The sequence below is a fragment of the Octodon degus genome, unplaced genomic scaffold (assembly GCF_000260255.1).
Source record: "Octodon degus isolate 3935 unplaced genomic scaffold, OctDeg1.0 scaffold00005, whole genome shotgun sequence".
NCBI classification, from domain to species: domain Eukaryota; kingdom Metazoa; phylum Chordata; class Mammalia; order Rodentia; family Octodontidae; genus Octodon; species Octodon degus.
The window spans coordinates 11,584,334-11,586,110 of NW_004524581.1; the positions used below are offsets into that span (position 1 = coordinate 11,584,334).

Here is a 1,777-nt window from a genome sequence, read left to right on the forward strand (position 1 = left end):
TGGCATGTGGTGCTGGGGGATTGAACCGCGGTCCCTGATGCTTTTGCTAAGCTTGTTCCAAGTAGGTGCTTTAGACCACTGAGCCATCTCTCCAGCCCCCCCATTGCTAGAATATTGAGGGGAAAAAGTCCATCTAGAAAAATAGTCATCATGTTAGTGATGGGTGACAGTCTCATAGGAAGTGCATCATGGCATTATAGTACCTTCTTTGCTCCACAGATCAACAAGTTGCTCGGATGGAAAAACTAGCTGGTTTGGTAGAAGAGCTGGAGGCTGATGAGTGGCGATTTAAACCCATCGAACAGCTGCTGGGGTTCACACCCTCTGCAAGATGATGTCACCCGATGGTCACTGCTGGGACACAGCCAGAGCAGAGCTGACGAGGCAGCCAGAGATTCCCAGTTGCATTGCTGAACTGCTGATTTACCTCCATACTTGGACTCTGTATCTGTCCACAGGCAACAAATACTTAAATGTGTGATTTTGCAGAGTTTTTATTTCTCTGAAGAAGTATTGGGCATCATATTAAGATAGTTGGTGTTACAAAATTAGGTAATTTAGATTTAAAAGATATTTATTGGGCAAGGTATGTAACTCAGTAATAGAGTGCTTGCTGGGCATGCTTTAAGGCTCTGGGTTCAATGTCTTGCACCATTAAAAAAAAAATTGTGGGGGCCAGGGAGATGGCTCAGTGGAATAAGCGCTTCCCTGGCAAGCGCAAAGGCCTGAGTTCAATCCCCGGTTCCGCAAAAAAAAAAAAAAAAAAAAAATTGTGTGTGCATGTGTGTCTTTTGAGACAAGGTTCACTTTATAGTTCAGGCTGGCCTTGAACTCACTGCAATTCTGCCTCAGCTTCCAGAGTGCTGGGATTGCACACATGCAGCACCACAGCCAGCCAAAACAAATTCACTTACAGTTTTTACAAGCTAAGTAGGATACCTGGCACCAGGACTGACTGGCCGGTTGGGCTGTGTTCTGTTATTTTTACAGTGCCTGGGAATTTTCACCAGTCAAGTCCAAGGTCAGGATCTATAGTTACACATTTTTGACCTAACATTTCTTTTTACACACAAACATGATTTCAACTCAGAACCTGTCCAAATGAAGAATTTTAAAATGTTTATTTTGTTCCCCATTTTTAGATATCTAATTCTATAGATTCTTTTTCTAACCTCTTCAAGTACTGCCAAATGCTGGCAAAAAAACCCCTGCATTTTGAACAATGTATGTTGCAACAGCTGTAAAATAAAGCAGTGAGCAAAATCCTTTTATACAGAATTCCAAGGTTCAGTTCCTTGGTGGACTCAGCAATTCTGTAGCAAATAAATCCTTTCAAAGACCTCCAAATTGGTGTCTTCATTCGTTTAGAGTCTGAAAGACTTGGGATAGGGAAAAGATGTCAAATTATTTTCTGTAAGGCCGACCAAATAGCTCAGCAGATTAAAGTGCCTACCTAGGCAGATGCAGTGGCCGGGGTTTGATTCCTGGTGTGCTGTGTCGGCCCCGCCCCTGGGGCGCACTGAAACTAATTGAGAGTGGGTGTCCTGGCACGCACTTTTAATCCCAGCTGTTTGGGAGGCTCAACACAGGCAGATCACTACAAGTCCGATCTACATAGACCCTGAGACCCTGTAGACCCTTACTATAATATACAAAAAATACAAAACAAACAAAAAAATCCCCGTGGAGCCGGCGAGGTAGTTCAGTGGAATAAGCACTTGCTTGGCAAGCGCAAGGACCTGAGTTCAATCCCCAGTTCCACCAAAAAAAAAAAAAA

At 43.5% G+C, this 1,777-nt stretch overlaps 1 protein-coding gene across 2 annotated transcripts in view; it reads left to right on the top strand.

Moving 5' to 3' along the window:
- The window catches only part of Anapc16 (anaphase promoting complex subunit 16), a 12,643-nt gene extending 12,165 nt beyond the window's left edge, over positions 1-478 (top strand). For both annotated transcript variants that reach the window (XM_004624375.2, XM_023718557.1), the window contains one exon: positions 220-478. In XM_004624375.2, coding sequence (XP_004624432.1) covers positions 220-335 — 116 coding nt within the window. In that variant the 3' untranslated portion in view covers positions 336-478. The remainder of the gene's footprint in view (positions 1-219) is intronic.
- Positions 479-1,777: the final 1,299 nt, after the last annotated feature.